This window comes from Mauremys mutica, chromosome 12 (genome assembly GCF_020497125.1).
Source record: "Mauremys mutica isolate MM-2020 ecotype Southern chromosome 12, ASM2049712v1, whole genome shotgun sequence".
Lineage (NCBI taxonomy): Eukaryota > Metazoa > Chordata > Testudines > Geoemydidae > Mauremys > Mauremys mutica.
The window spans coordinates 81,612,390-81,634,804 of record NC_059083.1 but is presented as its reverse complement, the minus strand read 5'-3'; the positions used below and the strand labels follow the sequence as shown (position 1 = coordinate 81,634,804).

The 22,415-nt window shown below is 53.4% G+C and overlaps 1 protein-coding gene across 28 annotated transcripts in view; it reads right to left on the bottom strand.

Annotated features, from left to right (window-relative positions):
• RBFOX3 (RNA binding fox-1 homolog 3) overlaps positions 1-22,415 on the bottom strand; it is a 352,384-nt gene that overhangs the window by 243,498 nt on the left and 86,471 nt on the right. For 14 of the 28 annotated variants that reach the window (XM_044981525.1, XM_044981511.1, XM_044981510.1 and 11 more), the window contains exon 2: positions 16,976-17,102. Coding sequence is in view for 8 of the 28 variants with exons in the window: in XM_044981511.1 (XP_044837446.1) it covers positions 16,976-17,102 (127 nt within the window). In the remaining 20 variants the exon portion in view is untranslated. Of the gene's footprint in view, positions 1-3,997; positions 4,016-4,272; positions 4,703-5,603; positions 6,081-16,975; positions 17,103-22,415 lie in introns of those variants that run through there. The other 14 variants (XM_044981530.1, XM_044981538.1, XM_044981528.1 and 11 more) reach the window with 6 other exon arrangements.

Genomic DNA, 22,415 nt, shown 5'->3' with positions numbered 1-22,415 from the left:
ACAGAGACACACACATAGGGTCATCAAATTATTTTTGTTTAAATTCCCATTTCAACACACATGCCTACATCACAAAACTTGCCTATAGTATAAATTGTGAGTGCCTCACAGCAGAGACCACCCCTCTTTGAATATCTAAATATTGCACATCATGGATTCTACCAGGGACAAGTAATTCACACAGACAGGGCCGGCTCCAGGCACCAGCAGAGGAAGCACGTGCCTGGGGCGGCAGATGCTAAGGGGCAGCATTCCGTCCATTCTTGGGGCGGCACAGTCTGGGCAGCTTGGGTGGCAGTCTGAGTGGGGTTTTTTTGTTTGTTTTGTTTTGTTTTTTCGCTTGGGGCGGCAAAAATGGTAGAGCCGGCCCTGCACACAGAGGCAGAATTTGCACAGAGATTCCTCAGGACTGGGAAAGCAGGTGGGGGCGCCTGCATACCAGGACTCAGGCATACTGACATAGCTGGGGGGATTGCCAGGACTGGAACAGAAGGGGGGCAGCCTCAAAGGGGGAAAAACATTGTTAAAGCAGCTTCCAGCTCCCCCCTGATTTTAGGAAGTTCTCTGTGTTTGTGCTCCCCTTTCCCTGGACAGATTGAGGAGCATGGGCAGAGCCAGGAGAACCAGCACACATTGTACCTGCCTCTAGCCAGGGCTCTCGATGTTTTCCTTTCACATGCACCACAACTGACTCACACTTTTAAAAGTAAAATTAGGAAGGGGGGGCATGTGGAGGGAAGTGCTTTGTATGTAATTCACCTTCTGTCATTTAATCACACCCCTTGATGTCAGCAGCAAGGATCCATTGTATTGCTAGGTCACAGGCTTGTATGCTGCGAAATCTAGGGAATGCATGCTTGTTTGCTTCCCCTCACTATACGCTAAACTGCATCCGAAAACTTTCCCTCCCTGGTCTGGGCTGCCAAGGAGAGGAGATTTCCTCTCCTCTGAAGAAGCTTATGAAGCAGTGGGGAAATAGCAGAGTCTCTTTTCAGAGAAATGTTAATGATGCCCAGAGAAGAACTAATTATGTGTCATGGACACAGCTTTGGGCCAGTCTCATACCACTGCATGAGCAAAGTCCCACAGCAGGGCCACTATGTCACAGTTGGTCTGCGTGTATATCTCTGGGGAGCAAGTGGCAGGAGACCGTGCGTGTCCCTTCACTACAACACAGTAACTGGAGTTACGATACCCTCAGACACCTGTGCCTGACCTATGAGTGGGCACAGGTATTTAACTAGGTGACTTAGGGATCCACTGGCTACATCCAAGAGTTCCAGGGATAATTTTTCCCCATAACACTGGTATAACCCCAACATCTTCAACAGGCTTTTACCAGCCTGACAGAAATTCCCAGCTCTTAAATGTTTGGTGATCAAACTCTGCCTATTGTAAATTATAGAGCTGCATGGACCAACAGGGAACACAGCAACTGCTAGGGATTAGATCAATGATTCATCTAGCATCCAAGGCCAATACCAGATGTTTAGAGGAGGAGGTTAAGACCCTATAATGGGCAATTATGCAACCACATACTGACAGATGTCTTCCCAAACTTCCCCCTTAGCCCCAGGCAGTTGGTGATTGCCTTTTGTCCTGAAGCAGGATGGTAAATATCACTGCATATTTTATCCAGGTCAATATAACTGTGGATATTCTGACTGTCCATATAAATAGCTCATCCCTTTTGAAATCCCATTAAGCTCTTTGCTTCAACAGTATCTTGTGGCATCAAGTTCCACAGGCTAATTATGCTATGAAAACCATTGCTTCATCCAAGTTTAAATGTGTTGCTTTTCAATTTCACTGTTCTTCTGTTATGACAGATGACAAACAGGAGCCCTCAGCTGGCCCACACTTATTTCCATTAGATGCTTTGAGATGAGTTGAGTAAAACTGAATGCAGTGCACTTGCCAACCATAGAAGGGGGCTGAGGTGCTAGGCAGACACCTTGTTTTAGCAAGATGGGAGAACAGAGAAAAAGTGTGAGTTCATCTGTCCCTTGTGACTGCCAATGGGACAACATGCACAACTGATCAGGGCAGACAGCTCCAAGGAGCATATAGCCCAGACACATTGTGCAATTCACACTACACTAGTGGTTCTCAACCTGCAGGCCACTTGCGGCCCACTTGGCATACAGCTGCGGCCCACGTAACATCCTCAGAGCCATACAGGTAGTATTGGATGCAGACCACAATGGTAAATAGGTTGAGAACCACCGCACTACACAAACACGCAGGTCTACAACTGTTGTTACAGGCACTGGCTCAGCAGACAAGAGGGATTTACCAGAAGGTGGCGAGAGTTCAAAGGGGAAAATGTGGAATCTCCCATTTACCCAAAGTTATTTCCTCATCCTCACTGTGCATTGAAACTGTATGGTGATGACAGTGCAACAAAACCATCTTCCCCCTCCTAGCCCTTGAGGACCTGCCACCACAAGCTGGTGCTCTGTATTCCGTTCAGATCGCTCTTTGTTAGCTCGGCACAGAAATCGGAGCTGCTAGTCAGACAGAGAGCTTCCATCCCATAATAAACAGCATGAACTATTTATAAACCTGAAAATGTCTTTATTATTATTATTTTTCCCCCAGAAAAATCTTACACAATACTGTTAACTACACCCCACCAAGGACTCGCAGGTCTGCAGCGCTGGTATCGCTTCCTCAAGCAGTGCCCAGTGGAACAGATGGCAGTGTGGGCGTTAGGTACCAGCCTCCTGGCAATATGAACATCTGTTACTGTTAGAAAATGCTAATTGCCGTCAATCAGGACAGCACCTACCCACATTTACATGCAAGCACAAAAAAATTACGCGGAAATTTCTCTGAGCACAACACTCATTGCATGCTAAGTAACTGGAACCACTCAGACGCTGCAAGCCAGCCTGGTACGCATGGCTATGGTACAGATGTAGCACACCCAGGCTAGACTTGCCCAGTGCAATGCAAATGGCATGAGAGCTAAAACGGAATGGCAGTCTCTTGCTCTCCTTTCCTCCTCCCTTATTTCTGGGATTTGAAATCACACCACCAGCTGGCCCCACTCTTTAATTTCCAGTGTAGGTAGGCGCCATGTCTCTCTAAATCTCAGGGTCCGGTGCGCATCAGAGGAACGAATCCTGCTAAAATGCAGATTGAGGGCAGACACTAGAGATTCCTCTCTCTACAAGCTCTTCAGGATAACTGGGTGTTCCTCTGTTGTCTGATTAAAACCCCCTCCCTAGCTTCCCTCCCACGTGGCAATGGGCAGGGGCACATTCCTGTTAGAATTTACACCCCCTCCTGCCAGTTAGGTCCCTGAGCTCTAAGACGTTTACTGTTGGTGTGATTCTCTCCCTCCCCACACCAACTCCTTTTGGTTAGAAATCAGATTTTTCCAACACGACAAACACAAGGTCAAGCTACCGCAGAAGCGCTCTATTGCCTACTGCCAAGTGGTCCCATGGAATAATGTCTAGTATGCCATATCTTTCGGTGCAAGATCTTTGGGGCAGGGACCATTTCCTATTCTATGTTCCTTAGAGAGTCAAGCACATTGTTGTCACTCAGATAATAATGGCCCTAGATATTTTTTATGCAACCTCTGCTTTTCAAGGCTTATTAGATCTCCAAACACCTTTGGCTAATCCTCCATAGTTCTTCCCTGCAGTACCTCTTGCTATTGTAAATCAGAGTCTCCTCAGCAGAGGCTGGCAACTCTCCAAAGCCCCTAAAAAGGGGGGCATTTGTGCTAATTGGTTTGAGTCCACAGTGTATAACATCGAGATGATCTACTTCATTTCATTTGAGAGTTATTTGAATGTAGAGCACCCACCTCAGTCCTGCTCCTTCCATATTATCCACAATATAGGACCAAGGAGACTCAGCGAAATGAACAGGTTACTTTTAAAGTTATCTGTGTTAAAATAGCTTGCAAAATAGCTCAACTGGTAAGAAATGTACAATCCCCTTCACACCATTACTGGGTGACCATGGGACTATAACCCACCTGTCAGCACTGTCTCCTGCTCCCAGTTCCATGGGATCTCTCACCCCAAAGAGCAGCTCTGTCTCTCCCTGGCAAAACAGATCCATGCTGCGCAAGTCTTACAGCACATGCCTACTGCTGAGGAAACACGAGTCTCTGCCTTGAACCTTCGTGTAACCATGGCCTCACCTGCTGCCACACCGTGCCCAAATCGTCACCCCACCACACACCCAAATTTCCGGCAGGAAAACAACGTGAAGCAGCTTCTACTCTTCATGAGGGGTTCCAGGGCTTACCCATCAGATCTCAGTTACTCCTGTCCTCCTGCCCCTCCCCGAAACGGCGCGCTGAGTTCGCTCTGCTGTCCGAGTACGCCGGGCAGAGTGCGATGTTGCCCGTTCTCCCCAACGCTGCGTTGGCTGCACTGCACCTGGATGAGAGCGAGGGCTGCAGAGATCCCCCCCTTCACCTGCATTTGCAGGAGCAAATCCATCCATTTCTGGGGCAAGGAATCGCTCCTGGCGCCATGGGGCTGTGGGAGGGGATGCAAGGGTACCCTCCCCGCAGGTGCTGAGGGGGCGGATGGAGAAAACTGCTCCCTCCTCCAGCAGGCTCTAGACCTCTCCCCCACATCCATTTCCTGGAGGCCGGGGCTCTGCTCACGGGCCGCTGGTTCGCCCTGGCTTCCCCCACGCATCTGCCCTTGTCTCTCTGCCCCTGGAGGGGACGCTACCCCTCCCCCCAAACTGGGCCAGGGCTGAGGCTCCGCTCCCCTCCCCCTCGCTCCGGCCAACTGCCACTTCCAACTGCCACGGAAGCTTCAGGTGCCAACATTCCACCTGCCACAGCGCTGCTCCCGAGCTGAGCCAGGAGAGGGGCTTAAAACACGTATCTGCTCCCAAGCCATCACTCCTCCCTGTATCCTTCTGCTCTCGTCACGTCACCTGGAACTCCCTAGCCAGGCTTGTGCGCCCCACAGCACCCCCGCCCCAGGAGAGACGTGCCTTCACAAGGAGCCCCCCCAGCTCAGAGCGGAGGGCACCATCTCACTCTAGCCATTGCACGACCCCAGCAGGGTGCTGGTGCTCTACACGTGGGAGGCAATAGTAACCTTCGCAGCCCATCTACATTAGCTTCCCCATGTTTCAAACGCAGGTCAGACAGAGGTGCTGCTACCTGCGCGCCAGCTCCTGTTTGGTGCAAAGCAAGTAGGGACCTTATTCTAGTTCCCAGTGCACAAGGGTCCTCAGCGCAATTAGCATTAGCCGGCCATCTCAGCAGAGAGCCACGCACTGAGGGAGCTCCCATCTCTGCCCAGGGCAGGGCCAGCATGCACTGGCCAGGAGCAGTGTGGGGTTTGCCCAGCCACTGCCAGGACTATCCTGCTCTGGGGACAGACCAGGTGGGTGTACCCTGATCTCCAGGGCCCTCCGCCTGGTACCGCAGAAGGGTGCTTTTTTAAGAAAATTAAGTTACAGAGGAATATAATATATATATATTTTAAATCTTTGCAACTGATTTAGAGCCTGGCTCTGCCCACCTGACTCACAGACCTGCTCCTTTGGTTCTGGTGAGACAGCTCATGTGAGCAAGGAAAGTGCTTGCAGCTGCCATAATCTTAACTTACCTCCTCCTCATTACTCTCTTCACTTGGGACTTCCAGCTCACACAACTGCACCGCCCCATGGAATCCACCGCACCACTTCAATGAGGTCACTTGCCACGGTGATGTCTTGCCCAGTCATACAAACTGCAGAAGCACCATCTCTGGCCTTTAAAGAAAGCCCCGTCTAGCCCAGAACTTCTCCCGAGAGAGATTGCCCCGCAGGCTGGGGAAGTGGTGGCACACGGTTTGGGAGCTCTCAAGACATTTCAGAGGAGACCCTAAGCACACATGCATTATCTGGCTCTCGTTATAGAACTGTAACATGTGGGGGGAGGCAGGTAATCACAATATATAGTTCATTCCCTTGTAACCATTACGTAATGATTACTGGGCTTTGGCTCCTTCCCCTGGTCCACCCCACATCCCTCCTCAGGATTGGCTTCCTGACTAACTCCCACTGGCAGGAGCAGGTTGTAGCACCGCTGCTCCCCGCTGCTCCAACCATTACTCAGCAAGTGAGGGAATCACTCAGTGCTCCAAGGTCACTCAAAAACACCATCTGTCCATGCACTGCATGCCGCTCCCCCAGAGAGTGTGCGAGAGAGAAATTATTCCAACACACTGAAGGCCACGTCTCCTCCCCCTTCCCCCACCAGCCAGCACAAAGTCAGTCCAACTGCAGTTAGAGTGCTAGCTTGGTCCAGACTGGGGAGAGCCTGTGGATCTTAACGCTGAGATAGCTGGTGAGCCTAAGGCAGCTACAACACCCCCTGGCCAATCTGCAACTCCCCATATAGCCCTCTGACACTAGGTGTGCTGAGATCCCCCTCCTATATCATCACCCGATTATGAAGTCAGAAGAAATAACAGGGACATGGCAGGTGCTGCTCTCTGTGCTCTTGAAGGAGAGTACACAGTCTCACCTCCTCACACCCACCCCAAGAGCCGCCCCTCCAGAACCTGCTGCTTCCAGGCAAAGGATAAACACAGGAGCCTCCACCCCACAAGGTCCTGGGACAAAATCCCAAGACATCAAACAAAGGGGATGGAAAACCATGCAGCTGAGCACAGCCCCAAAGCAGAGAGGCTCTCCAGGTATGTCTACACTGCAATATAAACCCAGGGTTAGTTGGACTCAAGTGAGCTCACTTTGCAAAAGGCTTGATTGGTTCGTTCTCCATTGCAAACCCAGGAGGCTCTCTGACCGCGTACTTGCAAATTGAATTAATGCAGACCTGAGCTGCTGCCATTTGCAAAGTGGGGGCAGCGTTCGTTTTCAATAGAGTGGATCGCAGATTGTTGGGCTAGAGAGGACTAAGGAAATTGCCCCGTGGAATTGTGGTCTGCTTCCAGCTGATTCCTGGGACCCATGTCAAGTGGGGCTGCACCTACACTGCAAAGCAATAGGGCTCGGACCCTGAGTCCTGGCTTAACTCGAGTTCAGACCCCCCAGCCTTGCAGGGTCCTGGGCTCTTGGGTCCGAGCCCTGGGTTAGCGCAATTGCAGTGTAGACACGAGGGGTTTAGGCTCAAGCTCAGGCTTATGTTGCAGTGTAGACATACCCATAGTGTGCACAGCAGCTAGCCACCCCAAATCCACAAGCTATAGCCACCCACAGAGGCAGTCCAGGCCCACTGTTGTGCTGGAGAGACTACCTCATTCATATCAACACATGCCCCCTATCCACACCCTTGCCAAAAAGGAAGCACATTTGGTGGACAAATAAACACTCTGGGAGAAAGTGTTTCAAGTGAGCAGAGCTGCTGGGACACGTTCAGGCTGCCTCTGTAAATATGAACGCTCCAGCCAGCCAGACGCTGGGAAAAGCTCCTGGTCAAGTGGGGAGGGCAAGCATCTTGTTCAGACCCATCCTTTAGATCAGGGGTCTCAAACTCAAATGACCACGAGGGCCACAGGAGGGCTAGTTCATTGGTCCGAGGGCCGCATCACTGACACACACCCCCTCGCTGCCCCCGGCCCCGCCCCGCCCCACCCCTTCCATGAGGCCCCGCCTCTTCCCACCCCTTCCCTGCCCCTATTCCAACCCCTTCCCTGAAGTCCCCACCCCAACTCCGGCCCATCCCTGCCCCCAGAGGGTGCACGAGAGGTGTGGCAGGGGCTCAGGGCAGGGAGTTGAGGTGCAGGCAGGGGGCTCAGGGTGCAGAAGGGGTGTGGGATGCAGCTGGGGGCTCAGGACAGGGAGTTGGGGTGTAGGAGGGGTGTGGGATGTGGCAGGGGGCTCAGGGCAGGGAGTTGAGGTGCAGGCAGGGGGCTCAGGGCAGGGAGTTGGGGTGCAGGCAGGGGGCTCAGGGCAGGGAGTTGGGGTGTAGGCAGGGGGCTCAGGGTGCAGAAGGGGTGTGGGATGCAGCTGGGGGCTCAGGACAGGGAGTTGGGGTGTAGAAGGGGTGTGGGATGTGGCAGGGGGCTCAGGGCAGGGAGTGGAGGTGCAGGCAGGGGGCTCAGGGTGCAGAAGGGGTGTGGGATGCAGCTGGGGGCTCAGGACAGGGAGTTGGGGTGTAGGAGGGGTGTGGGATGTGGCAGGGGGCTCAGGGCAGGGAGGTGGGGTGCAGGCAGGGGGCTCAGGGTGCAGAAGGGGTGTGGGATGCAGCTGGGGGCTCAGGACAGGGAGTTGGGGTGTAGGAGGGGTGTGGGATGTGGCAGGGGGCTCAGGGCAGGGAGTTGAGGTACAGGCAGGGGGCTCAGGGCAGGGAGTTGGGGTGCAGGCAGGGGGCTCAGGGCAGGGAGTTGGGGTGTAGGAGGGGTGTGGGATGTGGCAGGGGGCTCAGGGCAGGGAGTTGAGGTGCAGGCAGGGGGCTCAGGGTGCAGAAGGGGTGTGGGATGCAGCTGGGGGCTCAGGACAGGGAGTTGGGGTGTAGGAGGGGTGTGGGATGTGGCAGGGGGCTCAGGGCAGAGGGCTCGGGTGCAGGCAGGGGGCTCAGGGCAGGGAGTTGGGGTGCAGGCAGGGGGCTCAGGGTGCAGAAGGGGTGTGGGATGCAGCTGGGGGCTCAGGACAGGGAGTTGGGGTGGAGGAGGGGTGTGGGATGTGGCAGGGGGCTCAGGGCAGGGAGTTGAGGTACAGGCAGGGGGCTCAGGGCAGGGAGTTGGGGTGCAGGCAGGGGGCTCAGGGCAGGGAGTTGGGGTGCAGGCAGGGGGCTCAGGGTACAGAAGGGGTGTGGGATGCGGCAGGGGGCTCAGGGCAGGGGGTTGGGGGGCAGGGTGCAGGAGAGCTTCGGGCTACGGGGTGGCAGCGGTGCACACCAGGGCCAGGGCAGGCTGGCGGCCCCAGCCCCGCTCCATTCCAGGAAGTAGCTGGAACCATGTCCCTGCGGCCCCTGGGGGAGGGGGATGCAGCGCTCCGCAGGCTGCTTGCCGTGCCTCCAGGTACCTCCCCCGAAGCTCCGATTGGCTGTGGTTCCCCGTTCCCGCCAATGGGAGGTACGGGGGGCGGTGCCTAGAAGCCAGGGCAACACACCAACGGAGCCCTCTGCCTCCCCCCGCCCGCAGGGACCTGATGCCAGTCGCTTCAGGGAGCGGCGCGGGGCTCGAGGGGGGCAGTCCTGCGGCTGTAGTTTGCCCGACCCTGGCCTGGAGGTAGGCGGGCAGGGGGCGGCGCGGGCCACTTGGCGGGCCACAGGAAATAGCCCCGCGGGCCGCATGTTTGAGACCCCTGCTTTGGATCTTGCCATGAGCGTTACACATTGCCAAAGACAGAATACATTCACATAAGCCAAAATTCTGGCTCTCGAGCACAGCCTGCTCTGCCAGGCTGGGGAGGGAGGAATGCTCTCCAAAACAGCCGAGTGAGCAGTGCCCTGCAGCCACTACTCTCCTCTCCAGACTCCTGCACAACTCCGTTTTCAGGGGCAACGGAGCGGCCTTGCAGGGGACACACTGGCCCTGCCCTGTCCATCCCCAACTCTGAAACACACCCCTCCCCCTGCACAAACCCGTGAAAAGCCAGGCCAGGGAAGCGGGATATTTATGGGGAGCTGGAGTCACCTGCACCCTGAAATGGGTATAAAGCCATAGTCACCATTCCTGGGTTGACATATTTAGATCCAAGGATAACACAATGAGAAACCCATTTTTAACAAAGCCATGCACACAGCACCTCTTTGCCCCATTTGCACCCACATAGCCACTAGCTGCCACATCCCCTACCTTTCCTGTTCTCTTGGCCAGGGCATAAACCTTTCAGGCTGGGTTGCTTTAGGTTCTTCTAAACTAACCATTTGAGTTCAAGCCAGTTCTGAACAAAGAGATTGCAAACTGTGACAGAGATAACTCAGCCAAGAAATAAGTATTTGACTTTGAGTTTTTTTGCAATCTTATTGAGGGAAGTTCTTCAAGAGTGCCTAATGGATTTAGGAGCACACATCCCATTTAAAGCCAATGGGATATGTGGCTCTTCAGAAATATTCAACATCTCCCCAAAAGCCCGCCTGTCACATGTCACAGCTGTGAAATATACCTTCTGATGAGAGAACCAGCAGCAGTAGTAAGCAGTAGTAATAATCCGTTCTTAGCACTTTTCATCCATAGATCACTGCACCATTCTCCCCATTGTACACAGAGGGAAAATGATTTGCCCAAAACCAGGAGTCCTGTGTCTTATCCAGTGGAACAGAGTGCTCTGGCAATGCTAGGGCAAGGGATTCTCCCATCTCTGTGTCCTGCACAGGTCTGTGGTGCCCTGAATATTTCCAGCCCAGGGATCCTGCACCGGCACCCCAGCCCATGGATGTGCCTTTGTGGTCCCATTGCTGATTCCTGTTGTGCTGCAAGATTGTTTCCATATGGGAGCAGCCAGCAGAGCCACCAGCTCCCAGCTCTAGTGCTTAACGCTACATCTGGAAACTCTTCTCACCCTTAATTGTTCTTAATGCTTTAACACACTGAGTGACTAATAGACACTAATTGGGCGGCTTTAGCAGTGAGAGCACACAGGGAGCATGGCTGGCAGCGCCCTCTGTGCCGAGCTGGTACTCTCCCAGCCATATATCTGCCATCACATTACAAACATCATAAATCACCAGCGTGCACACAAAAAAAGCTAGTCTAATTCTCTCTGTTGCCCCTCTGCAAAGAGGCACAGAGCCTGAAACCCTGAGTGCAGCAAAGACAATTTGAGACAGAAGCTGACAACTTCTCTGACCACTCCATCTGTCAGCTCGCACCGATGAGCAGAGGGGCGACACACCTGCAGTCTCAGCCATTTCGCTGACTTCCATTACTTCCAAAACCATCCCAATAGCCTCAAACACAACGCCACCCCTCAAAACCATCCCAATCGCAGCGCTGACTCACATCGCACGGCGGCCACTCGCTCATGGAAATTTGGCCCCACTGCAGGTAGTTATGAGCTGTGCATTTTGGACCTGTCATTAAGGCTCCACAGCTAAGGGTGAGAGCCACTCTCCACTCAAAGCCTGACTGGATACCCCCCCTCCAATCAAACTTTGTGCCCAGAACAAGCCCTTCTCCATCACTCCCTCAATAACACCCCTTAGCACAGGACCTCTCCCCAAGGCACAGGGCTTTGGGAAGCACGCTCGTCACCATTACTGATGATGCAGGCAATGCCCCACTCCTGCTCAACCCACTTTTACATGCTGGGCACCCCCTGCATTGGGCTCTGGTTTAATCTTCAGACCTCAAGCAGACACAGGAAGACAAGTGATGGATAGGCACAGGGGGCACAGTAACTCTCAGAGGATTTATGGATAGCAGGGTGGCACTGCTGGGGAGCTGGGGAAGAAGAAATGTGTTGTAACAAAAGGGATCAGTGTTTCACTACCGGGTTATAAAGTTGGAAGAGACCTGTGGATATTTGGCGTAGGGCTGCAGTAGTCTAGTGAGTTATGAGCTTTGGGCCAAGAGTTAGAACTGTTGGGTTCTATTCCAGGTTTGCCACAGACTTGCTGTGTGACCTTGGGTGAGCCACTTAGTGTCACTGAGCCTCAATTTTCACATCTGTAAAATGGAGATGCCGCTGAGCCATCTTTGCAAAGCATCTTGAGATTCCCAGGGGCTTGCTAAGTGTCAAGTATAATCGTCATTATTGCACACCCCATGAGCGCAACACTAGCTAGCACAACTGGTACTGTCTGCTCCAGACCAGCCTAAGATGTAACTAGCAGGCAGAGGAAGACAGGGCTGGAAGGTACCTCCTGGGTTGAATCTAGTCATTTGCTATGGCAGGCAACTCCACCGTATAATCCCATTCATACATTTATCAAGTTCCTTCTTCAAATTAGTTGGGTTGTTTGCCCCCACTCTTCCTAGTGGGAGGCTGTTCCAGAACCTCCCTCCTCTAATAATTAGAAATCACCTTCTACTTTCCAGCCTGTGGCTCTGTCTACACTACAGCCGATGTCACTCAGGGGTGTGAATATCCCCACCCCGAGCGACATACACCGACATAAGCGCTCCTGTGCACAGGGCTATGCTGCTCACGGAGGTGAGAGCTCTCCCGTCGGCACAGAGCGTCTGGGGAAGGTCTATATGTACAGCGTTGCATCGGCGCAGCAGCATCAACACAGCTGAGTCACTGCAGCGCTGTACATATAGACATGGCCTAAACGTATTCGTGGACAGTTTGTCCCCATTTGTTCTGGTCCCAGCATTGTCCTTAGCGTCAATAGCTCCTTGCCCTCCCCGGGGTTTACCCCAACGTGTTTAGAGAGAGCAATCAGATCCCCTCTGAGCCTTCCCTCTGCTAGGCTGAACAAGCCACGCTCCTTTAGTCTCCTCTGGTCAGCTCAGCTCTCCACTCCCCCGCTCATCCTAGCAGCCCTTCTCTGCACCTGCTCCAGTCTGAATTCAGCTTTCTGGAAGTGGGGGGACCAGAAGTGCACACGGTATTGCAGGGGAGATCTTGCCAGTGCCTTGTACAATGGCATTAATCCTTCCCTAGCTGTACTGGAAATACTGAGCGCATACATCCTAGGATCGCATTTACCTTTCTCACAGCTGCATCAGTCCTCCTGGACTGGAAGAGGAGGAAGGCAGCTGCCCGCTATCCAGTCTGCTCAGTCTGCCAGCTCAGCCTCCTTCTCTGTTGTTTCCAACTGAGAAGCCCACAGCTTATAGCAGAAATTCTTATTATAGGGCATGACTTTGCACTATTAAATTTCATCCCAGGGTGTTGGGCTGGCTGGTCATTCTGTTAGGAGATATTCCCTTGAGCAGACAGCACCTCAAGGCCAAGCCCTTTGGCTCAGTGACTCTGGAGGGTGTGTGTGGAGGAGACACTGCCCCTCTCTTAGGAGGCCTGGCCTGCATGCACACAGGACTGGCTGTTCTCATCAGCGCATTCTGCACCAGCAGCAGCACTGCTTTGGACTACATCTCACAGGCTGGCAGGTCAGAGGAGGAAGGCAGCTGCCCGCTATCCAGTCTGCTCAGTCTGCCAGCTCAGCCTCCTCTGTGATCCTGGGAACACAGGGTGTTCACTGAAGTTGCACTACAGTAGGAAATAGACACAAATCTTGCTACATAGCGGCTAAGCCTCCCTGGCCATGTTTTCTATAAATCTCCTGGAATTTATTATATGATAACGAGCCTGGAAAAGCTAAATTAAATCCATAGCCAAGAAACTGACTTTCAAGTGTGACCTAATTTACTTTCTTGAAGAAGGGAGAGGAGCTGGGGGGGAGGGATGGGGTAATACCTTTGGCAGTCGTTCATAGAATGCCTTCTCTTCGCAGCTGCTCACACCTTCCTCCTCCTCCTCTCTGAAGCCTCACCAGCCACTTTGGGGATGGAGCTGCACAGCCTTTCATGTCTAAGCGGATCTAGCACTCCCACTCACTGGAACAAAAGCACCTCGAGTGCTCCCCTTTTCCATGTTTTTTCCTTTAAGAAGCGCTTTCTTCCCGGGGGGCTCCATCAGATTTCAGACTGACAGAGAGTATATTTGCAGAAGCTAACTTACACTGTGTTCTCTCCTGGATCCAGGCCTCTTCTGCAGCCCATTAACCCAATCTTCATGCAAAGCACCCAGCATCCTCACTTGAAGCTTGTGGTTTGGAAACCAATACCTTCTTGCAAGGCCTCACGCGAGAACAAGCCCCTCCGCCCCCCACATGAGAGGAAGTTGAAGGACAACAAGGAAAACGACAGAGAAAATGTGAGCGGGGAGATGCTAGGGGTTTGGAGAGTAATCGGTGTAATGCTCTAGCTCCGAGGTTTCCAGCCTGTGGACCATGGACTGGCCACACACGGCCAGCTCCTTCTCCTGGTTTCCAGCAGCTAAGGCCATGTCTTCACCACAAGAACAGGCACAGGTTGATTTTACCTCAATGTACCTGAGATCAACCCTATACTCCTCACTTGGGGTGTTAATCTTGATTACATGGAGGTAACAACCACCTGTACCTTGCCTCCACTAGGGGAGAGCTCACTGGATGTCAAACACACACCTAGTGTTGCAGCGAATACCTAGCCTGAATCACAGTAAGAGAAGCTAAATGTACATCAAACACTTCCCCCGGGTTATGATGTGACTGTAAACTGGAGGACAGGGGGGTCCATTGGTGGCCAATGGGAGGGGAGGTGCTCACAAGACACTCAGGGTTTGTCTACACTGCCAATTAACAGCGCTGCAACTTTCTCGCTCGGGTGTGAAAAAACACCCCCCTGAGCGTAGCAAGTTGCAGTGATGTAAAGCGCCAGTGTAAACAACGCCCCAGCGCTGGGAGCTACAACCATTGTTGAGGTGGGTTTTTTAGAGTGCTGGGAGAGCTCTTTAGAGTTGCCAGTGTAGACTAACCCTCAATCAAAGGCTGCCCTACACATCAAATGGAACCAAAATAGTTCAGCCACTAACTTATTCTGGAAGAGAAGTGACCTATTTCAGTGTTGCTTAAGTGGGTAAAAAACAACACACGCTAAGTCAACATAAGAGATTTATATTGGGCCAAGAGTGACCGCAAGAGACTGGCACGGAAACACCATGTAGTGCAAGCTAAAATCCATTTAATTCTTGGGGTGGCAGGTCGTGTGCAGACCAGCCCTAAGATGTGCTCCCAGGGTGAAAAAGTCTGAGCACCCTCTGCTCTAGGCTTCCACCTCCATGGGATGCAAGTCTGGTGAGCTCCGCCTACTCCCTTTGCCCAGTGACTGAGACCACCTCCATTCTTTGGTACGATTCAGGATGACTGGCAGCCTCTGCTCAGGAGACACTCACGCCTGCAAGAACAGGGATGCTACAAGCTAGGACCAAGGTGCACAGCAGAGCTGTGAGTGGGATGCCCTTGGACTGCAATAGCTAGCAGGGCTTCAAGAGAGGACTGCAGTGCACTGGCAGAGTAAGAGTGGGGGTTAGGGCTGGAATAGCAGAGTGCTGCTGTTCTGGACCGAGGCGCACTGGCAGAGTTGCGCGTAGGAAGTTTGCATAATAATGCCTGCCCACATGACGCCTCCTTGTAGCCAGCGTGATCAGAACCTCACTTGCATGAGCAATATCATCCACCCAAAGTTTGGTAAAAGACAAAAAAGCTTCAAGGTGATATACAGAGCTCAGCTTCCTTTGCTCCCTTCAAACTGATTAATGCAGCTAGGGAAATAGGCCTGTGCTGCCTCTTCAGAGAGGAAAGGCTTCTCTTTAATCCGTCTCTCAGGACGACCTCTGCCCCCAGCGCCGGATAAAGATTCTCAAAATCTCATTCCTTATTTTACGATTTCAGGGCATGCACTTGAGACTGACAAAAGAACGGAGAAATTAACGTACAAAAAGCAGCCACTGCAAGGCAGAGAGATGCACAATAGCCATCCTGCCGAGCCTCTCGCTCCTCGAACACACAGCAGCAGGCTAGCTGGGGAGGGCCAGGCTGTTCCCACCTCCCAAAACCAAAAGGGACCACGAACTCCTGCTGCCAAAAGGTTACATGGCTGTGATGGAACAGAGCCGCTGGGTCTGGCCTTGGCCCTTCTGAAGAGATGTCTACACCAGATTTTTTTTTTTAAACCTGGGGTTGGCTGCGATCAAGGTAAAAACTACAGTGCCTGGTCTCTGCTAGGATTTTACAGAAAGATCGCGATCTCCAAGTAAAGACACTTTTTGGGGGGGAAGCTAGAGGGGCACTAAAGACATAGCCACAGTGACATCTAAAGAGGTCCTTACAGCCAGCTCTCCAGATCAGATCCTGTAAGGAAAGGCCACGTTTTCAAACCCGGACGCATGGTTTGCACGGACAAACAGGCACAGTGGGGCAAAAGGGTCCTTCTGCATGTGCAATAGGTCGCACTGAGCAAACAAGTCGGACAGTTTTGGAAAATCCACCCAACCCTTGGCACAGGCCCAGCATCAGCACTTGGGATGGACTGTGAAACTGGGGGCAGAGGGGAGGGGTAAACAAATCTGCTCCACTAAAAATAATGAAAATGGACGGAAAACCCCTTTGTTGGCATTAGGTGTCTTTTCCATCTGCCACCAGCTGAGGTCAGTGCTCCCAAAGTCACATAACGTCCAGAGGCTGTTCCACCTGGCCTCGCTCCATCTGTGATCCTGCTCCATCCCAACCAGTAGGTCAGACCCTCGCTCTGCCTGGTCACACCACAATCCTCCCAGGAGGCAGCTGCACTTTACTGCTGTACTTAAGGCTGGAAAGGAAAGAGACTGAGGGCTGGTCTAGGGGCGAATGTAGCACTAGTGTAACCTAAGGTGTGAATTTAAATCAATCTAGTTAAACTAAGCAATGAACTGGAGAGGGGAGACACTACAGTGAGAAGGGGCCATACGTACATACACAGACCCACGGGGAAGGGGGGGCAGGGGGAGGAGCTACACCACCGGGAACAGAGACAGTATTTGATAGTGGATCTCACAGCTGGGTTGTGGACAGAGAACATTAGTTTTGCATCGTGTAGGTGATGTCAATGCACATTTGCACGTGATGGTGCAGGGCTGTTTGTGTCTGGGTGCATGCGTGCGCCTTGGTAATTCCTCCTTTCTCTCAGTAAGATTTTCCAGGCCTGTACTTGGAACAAAGCTTCTCCCCAGGCTGAGAACTTTTACAACTCTGACACTACTCCCTGTGCTGCACAGCTGGGGAGACAGCAGCCAGCAGGATAAATGCCCCCTGGGTGTGCCCTCGTGTCTCATCCTCCCACCAGGACCCGAACACTGTGTCATGGGGCCGGATCCTTCCTGCAGTCTTTCCCCTGAAGGTTCCCACTGTCCAGCTCCCGTCACAAGAGGCTGGAACCAGGACACCTGCACAAATGTAGATGTGAAGCCCCTCTTTACTGGAATGCTTGTGTAAGATCTCCAAGGGGAGTGCAGCACACACGCTCCTGCCCCCCACAGCACTTGGAGGGTAAAATCTCATGTCCCAGCTGTAGAACACCCAGCCCTCCCCCACCTCCTCTGCTCAGCCGAAGAGTCTCACCTCCAAGGAGGGGCACCTCTCACTGAGGGCACTGTGGGTCTGGGCCTGGTGCTGTTAATACACGAATTTTGCTGGCCCTCAGAGTCGGAGGCAAGAGCCGTCAGGGTCTCCGTGGCAACTTCTGAACCTGAAAGAAAGAGAGAGAAACTCCAGATCCTGTTCCCATCCCAGTGTCCTTATCAATAATAAAGGAGGGAGGAGGATGCAGACAGCAGAAAAGCTCAATTGTTTCTAAATGGCACAGTTTCCATGTGGCAACACAGACTTAATTAAGTCTCTTTTATTATTATTAGAATAGGAGTGCCTCATGGGTAGCAAACCGCTCTGAATCCCACTAGCATTAGCTTGTGAGCAGAAATGCAAGAGCCCCAGGGACACTTGCACCCCGAGATTGTGGGCCTACCATCCGCATTTCTTGCCCTTCAGGATGGTCCCAGGCAAAGCCCAGCATCATCTTTGAGCTTGTACCTCAGAAGATCCAAGTGTAAGCCACAGGTGCCCCTGCTGCAGCCCTGGCCACTCACACTGGCTACAGCGCAGCATTAAGAATCCACGAACCCAAGCTCCCACTGTGAATGGGACGAGTCGGGGGCCTCTGGCACTTGTGGTCACATCAGTGAAAGGAAAGAGACCCATGATGCCCTAGACAACCCTGCTACATAGGCAGCCCTGGAGAAGCACACTTCACCCCTACCCTGCTGTCCCTGGGCACAAAGCAGGTTAACAGCAGACACTTCATTCCAAGCACAGGCCTGCATAAGTCTGGAGGCCTGACAATCCCTGCATTAACATCTCTGGCTCAGCCTCCAGGTCTGAAAGGGAGAAGCAGTGTCCTGCTCCCAGCTCAGACAGCCCCAGGAGTGCAAGTACCAAGGCAACTCCTCCCTTTGTAGGGTGCGGGTGGCACGCTTGGGCTGGGTCTGTGGGAGCAGTGTTGGGGGGGATTCTTGGCTGTGCTGGGGACATCAGAGAAAGGCATACCATTTTTAAATCCCTCTGCCTGCCCACTCCCCCCTCCTTTCTTTGAAAGACGCAGCTTCGTCCCACATTGATCGCGACAGGTCGGTTTTGTTTTTCACGATCCAATGGAATGGAAAATAATTTAACAGCTTGTCCCCTACTATAATGGGACTTTCCCCCTTACTCCTCACTAGGAAGACCATCAATCACAGCGCTGAATGGAATACATCCACCCCATGACCTCAGCCATGCAGTTCCCCCACCCCCACCTGTGAATTATGGAGACCGCATCGCTCGGTGGGACAGGCTCAATGCTCCAGCTTCAAACTGAAAGCAGAGATTTATCCCTGTGGCGGAATAGGGGGCAGAGGCCAGAAGATAAGTCACAGAAAAGCCGCAGGAGCCTCTCTCAAGGTCCTCCAAGGTTGGCTCGTTAAACAGCAAGGAGAGGAGAAAAAAATGCCCGCAGTGGCACAGCTCACAAATAACCCTCCAGCTTTCAAATAAAAGAAAAGCTGAAAGGGAGCCTGGCACCTGGGATGGGCTCTGCAGCAATGCCAGCTAAGTTCACCCATGGAAACACCTGCTGCAAAGTGCCTGGGCCGCAGAACCTGTGAAACGGACAGCTCCCCGAGCACCCACCTCATCAGGGAGCCCAGGAAATGAACCCGGTCAGTGCTCAGATGGGGGCTGTCACTTTTCATCTGGTGCAGTGGCGGGACAGTCCCCATCTTGCCCTGCCTGCTGTAGTACTGGCGGAAGGGAAGAGAGAGGGAAGCAGCCCTTCAAACTCCAGCCAGGGGGCAGACGCAAAGGGAGGGCAGGTGGAATCCAAACACCACGCACAGTACTGCCTCTGCCATCTCAGAGGAGATGCTGGGAGAGCAGCTCCCTTCTTCCCCAGAGCTGCACGGCTCACTCTCCTGCCCCCAGCGCTGCAAGGGCAAAGGGCAGGGTAATGGGAGCAGGTGTTGCCCTGGGTGGAAACTGTTCATTATGCACAGTACCAGCTGTTCAGCAGGCCCAGGAGAAGGCAGATCTCACTGACTGTGGCACAGAAGGCAGCATCCCTCCCTCGGTGGTCATGCCCACCCATCCTTCCCCAGAAGACCCTGACACCGCTGCCAGAGTAGAACCCCCACCCCCAGGAATAGGCAGGGATCAGTTCTGTGGGATTCACCCCTCAAGGTCCATAACAGGAGTAGGAGCAGTACGGCTGAAGCCTGTGCTGCACCCCAATCCCTAACCAACTGTACCACGCGGGGAGCTGGTGAGATTCTTCCCTTCCTCCTCCCGCAGCAGCTGAGCTGTTGGTCTGGGCTGAGGCACCTCCCAGGAGACTGGCGCAGCCCTGAAGGCCAGCGTGTGGCTTGCTAGGCACAACCCCGGCTCAATAAATAACCCTCGGCCTGGGAACCAGAAGTAGCCTCAGGCCGTGGAGGTTCCATATGGCCAGAGCGAAGCGCCGCAGCCCCTAGTGCCGGTCCCAGCCCAGCTCCTGGACAGAGGCAGTGGGACACGGAAGTGCACAAACTCGCTCTCCGCGTAGGGGCAGCTTTGCTCTTCGTGTCTTTCTCCATCCCCAACTGCCAGGCTCCGTGCCCTCCCTGCCCCAGCTAGGGTGGGGTCTGGCTTGGCAAGCAGCATAGCGGGTGGTGTTGGAAGCTGCTGGCGGACTGCCCCAGGCTGCCTGCCCCATGCACTCTCCCATGCAACAACAGGCCCCCCAGACCCATTCCACACCACGCACACCCAGAAACCCAAAGAAAGAATCACCACCCTTCCCGCAAGGCAACAAAACAGAGATGGGGTGCTGAGGCCTCAAGGCTCTTCCCCACCCCCAGGAGCCAAGGAGAGAAGGCCCCGGACCTCTAGGGAGCCCGGAAGGACGAGCCAGAGGCACAGGCCAAATGAGAACAGGGATACGCCGTCAGGAGCGGAGGGGAGCCTGGACAGAGATGCTGGCACTCGGGCTGGGGGTGGTAGGTCAGACACCAGAGCCACTGGAAAGAGCCTGCTCAGATGGTGACTCCAACAGAAGATGGTCAGACAGCTCGGCCACCCGAGGCCCCACTCCTCCAGCTACCACCAAACTGGGGGCAGTTCTAGAATTCCTGCCCCCCAGGGCAGCAGCACAGAGCCTGTGATAGCAAAGGCAAGGCGGACACCATCCTGTTACCCCAGCGGCATGGCTCATCGGCTGCCATGACGGTCACAGCAGATTCCCATCAGCCACTCTAGTAACAGCTGTTTACAAAGTCGTCAGCAAGTAAAATCCATCTGCCCAGTCCCAGAGAGAGCATTGTCTTGTCTGGCCTGCACTCCTCACCAGCCGGGGAAGGAAACAATGGGCAGTACCTGCTGTAAAGAGCATCCTTCTTCAGAGGGGTTAAAGCAGTTTACACACAGCTGGCCTCCCACTGAAAGACTGGGGAGTGCAGGGAGAGGGGAAGTGACTGAGCTGAAGCTATAGTCACTGGCAGAGCTTGGAATGGAACCCAGGAATCCTGGTTCTCTGTTCCCTGTTCTGACCATTAGTTAACACTGCCTCCAGCCAGCCTCCCCCTACTACATGCACTGGTTATTCACCAACCCGACAGGCTGCTCTTTCTCTCCTCATAGCTTGCTCCAGCCCTACAGTGGTTTAATGTGAGAACAAAGCAGCAAATTCATGTATTTCTTCTCAGTTGTTCAAATCCCAGAACGTCCCCTGCCCTGTGACCCCACTGCACAATTCAGTCCCCAGGTCTCTTCACCTGAACAGGGACTTGCTCCTGGAGGGAGCTGTGCCCACGGGGCCCTGCAGACAGGAGGGAGGCAGCAGGGAAGCCCCACTGGGCAGAGGGGTCATGCCAAGCCTGTCAGTGGAGGGAACGGCTCTATCTTGATCCTGAAGCCGGTCTCTGCTTTACAATAACTAATTAGCCAGGGTGAAAGGTTATGACAGGAACTCCCAACCCTGCTCCCCCACATAGCCCTTTCCAAGCCCTCACTAATTAAAAACCATCTCCTGCTCATCATACGCTGAGCTCAGTCACCCATCCCTGCCTGGCAGCATCAGAATCCACCACTGTCACTGAACTTGGGGCAGATGCACCAAACAGCACCAGTCCTCTCCCGAATGTGCTATCACCAACTGAATAACCCACACGAGCTCTGCCCAGGCCATAACACACGGGGGGTTGGACTGAAAGACGCAAACACAGACCCTGGAATCCCCACTCCTGGATTTAGCACCAGGGAACCTGGATTCCTGCCACACCATCCTAACAAAACTCACCACTCAGCACAAGAACACTGGGCAGAGGAGGCTGCTGCCCTCCCGGGGATGAAGACCCTCATGAAGTTCTCCAGCACTGCAAGGCACAAAGCCAGCTCCACTGCAGAACACATGACACACAACCCAGAGAAAGAACAAACCTGGGAAGTAACTTGGTACTAACAACAAAAAGCTCTGTCCTGCCCAAACTCACTGGAATTCCCCTTCACCTAACTACACCCCCTCCTTAGTCTGCCTACTCCTGATTAACATGCACATCACCAAAGCTCACTTCCCGCCCCACACACACTCCATGCCTCTCATCCAGCCCCCTCCATCAGATCCACCTTTGAAGTCAATTTGTCATGGCCCAATTTTCTAAACCACTCTGCAGAGCCCATTTGCTGCTATCCCTTAAATTAATCGGTTTGTGGCTCCTCTTCCCTCTCCCTCTGATTAATTTTAAGTTACAAGAAACTAGCTCTGAGTTCAGAGTTAGAGGGTTTTTTGATCACACATCAAGCTTTTCTTGTCAATATCTCACACAGCTGCTGTTAATCGCCAAGAAAACCACAAACCCATATGCTGGGCTCTGAGCTCACAGACAGCGTCGGGATAAGAAGGTTCCATCCACATCACATACAGCAACTGCAGGGTTAGGGAGCGCTGGAACCCCGTGCTGTAGCAGGACACCTGGCACAGAACCGCTCTCCCAGACATTCTGCTAGCTGATACATAAGGGGGAGAACCCCAGGGCAGGAGTTCATGCTGACAATAAAGCGGAACTCCACGGCCTTCCAGACACAGGGAAAGGCACCCAGAGACCATTTCATCTGAACGAGCATCGGGCACCTAACCCCTATTTGAAAAAGCCAATGTAGCCACTTGTCAGTTGGCGGTAACAGCCCAATGGACGATGTTAAAGAACTCTGGTAAATATGAGGGGACTACAGCAGTGGGGCCCAAATTTTTCCTCTCCCCCCACCCGCCCTGCCAGTAATGGAATGTGTCTGCGCACATACACACCCTGGGCCCAGAGCGGAGCTGGGGGGCACTCTGAACCGGCCCCCCGTGGGGGCTGGCCAGGGCCCTGCTGTGTCCCCCTCCTGCATTCCTCTGCACCCCCCTAGGGTGGCACACCCCACAGTTTGGGGACCACTGCTCTATCAGGTGTGCGGGGTTTTTTTGTAAGAGTTCCAAGACTCACTACCGCCAGCTCGG